Genomic DNA, 2,428 nt, shown 5'->3' with positions numbered 1-2,428 from the left:
TTGTTAAATATATGTAGTTGCTGATAGTCCAGAGTAAGGACTATTAAACAACTATCTTGGCTACAAACTTAGTAACAAATTGATAAAGTATTAGTTCAAGGCTGTTTAGATATTTACTTTGATGTATATATCTCTATGTATGCATGTATAGATGCATCCAATGTATTGATTTGCAACGCTTGTCTCCCCTCAGAGGTGGTATTTTCAACTGCGCATAAGGCAAAGGGATTGGAATTTGATACTGTTAAAGTGACGTGTGACTTTTTGACTGAAACCAATTATGGCAATCTACTAGGTTTTGGCGGTTAGTGTTTTAACTAGTTTTATGTTCTTTAAAGTCTTCTCAGCAGGATTTAATACAAGCTAAATGACAATGACTATTTTCATCTTTATATTTACTTATATTCACCCCATGGTTAGACTCTTTTATTACTTTCTAAAAACTTTTGAATATCTTACAGATATATATTTTAATGAAGTTAATTTGATTACACTAATTTAACATTTGATTGTTGGTGTTCTATATTGTTTTCTAGGCATTCCGGACCGCTTGCAGATGAATGCGAATCAACCAATGGACGAGTTCAATCTTCTTTATGTTGCTTTGACAAGAGCAAAGAAGCGATTGAAGCTAACTAGCCCTATTCTCAAGATGCTTGCCAGATTAAATGTAAAGTTCTTTCATTATTGTTTCAAAATGTTGATGCTTTTATAAAGCTTTATAAAGTTTGGAAAATGACTGGAGGTGTTTGTTAGACAGCCTAGAATGGCCCAGGGAGGGACATTTATAGATGGAGGGTCCAGACCAGTGGTAGCGTCAGCGGTTGGAATTTTACCCCGTCAGACAGGTCTGGACCCCCAGCGTCACAAGAAGTGTGTCAGAATAAAAAATAATAATTTGCCTATCCAAAATGTTATGTTCATTGCCAATTCTTAATATTGTGGGTCATATTAATTAAAAAATGTAGAGATGGTTGGGCCATCTGATCTTTCTTAATTCAGCTTTAGGCACTAGGGCCAAGGGTATGCCAAATAGTGAACTTAATCACTCTTCAAAGTGGCAGTCCCATCACAAGACAAACATACATACAAGATGCTGTACATAGAATAAGAGGTGGACTTGTTTTGGTCATGATCCCAGGACCTTGGGATTGGAAAGCATGCATCTTGTCCACCAAGCTATTCAACTCGACTCGACTCCATTCCTTGAATCTGGTCATGGCCTCAAGTGACAGATAATTAATTGAGCTTTGTTAACACATCTTTAAATATATTTTGCTGCGTGTGATGTAACCATTATGAAGCTAGCTTCCGGGATTATGAATTTGCGACTTGTGAACCTAGGCTCAGCTCCAGGTTTCAACTTGAAAAACCTGTAGTAGCAGAAATCCTCAAAGAACTGATCCATCTTCATACCTAACAACCTATTTGCATTTCTTTTTCTTTTAGGAGACCTTTTCCTATCCAGTGTCTACAAAAGCTATAACCAGAAATGAGGAGGGTGTACTTGTGAAATGTCTTCAGTGTTCTGCGGAGATTGAATCAAACACCGTGTTAGCTTTTGAACGGTTGAAAATTGATCTGGTAAGTTTGAGGATAATACTACAGAATGTTGTTATACTTCTCTAAGAGTGTTTTACATGTGCAAGCCTGTGGCATCTTCACTTTCTCCTATTTGCTGTGCTTCTCTGTCCTTGCCTTGTACATCTTCAGGAGATATAATTAGAATAGGTGTGTTCTTTACAGTGAACTGTTTTCTTGTCAAGAGTTGTATGCCTCAAACTTAAAAAATGTATTTTTTTAACCTTTTTTTCATAATTCAGTTCAAATAAATTTCTCATGATTAAAAAGTCATGTCTGCCAATTCCCAAAAACCATACACGTTGATGGCCAGAGTGTAGCAGTGTGTATAATAATAATTTAAAATTTATAAAGTGCTCTATATTTATTTAGCTTATATTAATTAGCTAGTGAAGAAAGAATATTTTAGGTTGATATTTTTTTTTCTATTCCGTAGGGATATTCCACACAGGCTAATCGACCTGCTGGATTTTTGTGTTCTGGGTGTGCTGGTGCCGAAAATGTTGGATTCTCTTCGTTGGTTTTGCATTGACAAGCACGATAACCTGTACCAGAAGAGCCACAACAGAAGCCCAGGGGAAACCCTAAAGAAATGTTTTATAGAGTTTAATATTTGAAGAAAGAGTCATCAATTTAGAATTTATATTTTGCATGCATATCTTCTGAGGACATGAGACCTCTCATTTTTACAGTATTTTTAGATTAGGATACCAAAATCGTGTGCTTAGTTGACAGAAGTAAAATGTTTTGGGACCAAATGCAACAGAAGGCTTGCAATATCAAAAATGAAGTGTTGGCAAAAGCATGCTTCAAAATATACCACTAATTATATGAACACACATCAAAT

At 35.7% G+C, this 2,428-nt stretch overlaps 1 protein-coding gene across 1 annotated transcript; it reads left to right on the top strand.

Annotated features, from left to right (window-relative positions):
- The first annotated feature begins 135 nt into the window (after positions 1-135).
- LOC117108813 (F-box DNA helicase 1-like) lies at positions 136-2,422 on the top strand. The gene is made up of 4 exons (XM_033250960.1): positions 136-304; positions 537-670; positions 1,450-1,584; positions 2,018-2,422. Exons 1-4 carry the CDS (start codon positions 136-138, stop codon positions 2,111-2,113), a joined length of 534 nt encoding a protein of 177 aa, XP_033106851.1. The 3' UTR covers positions 2,114-2,422.
- Positions 2,423-2,428: the final 6 nt, after the last annotated feature.

The sequence above is a fragment of the Anneissia japonica genome, unplaced genomic scaffold (assembly GCF_011630105.1).
Source record: "Anneissia japonica isolate Jap-2015-1 unplaced genomic scaffold, ASM1163010v1 scaffold159894_len2428_cov125_single, whole genome shotgun sequence".
NCBI classification, from domain to species: Eukaryota; Metazoa; Echinodermata; class Crinoidea; order Comatulida; family Comatulidae; genus Anneissia; species Anneissia japonica.
Note: the sequence above shows the minus strand (reverse complement) of the source record. Positions and strands in the feature narration are given on the sequence as shown.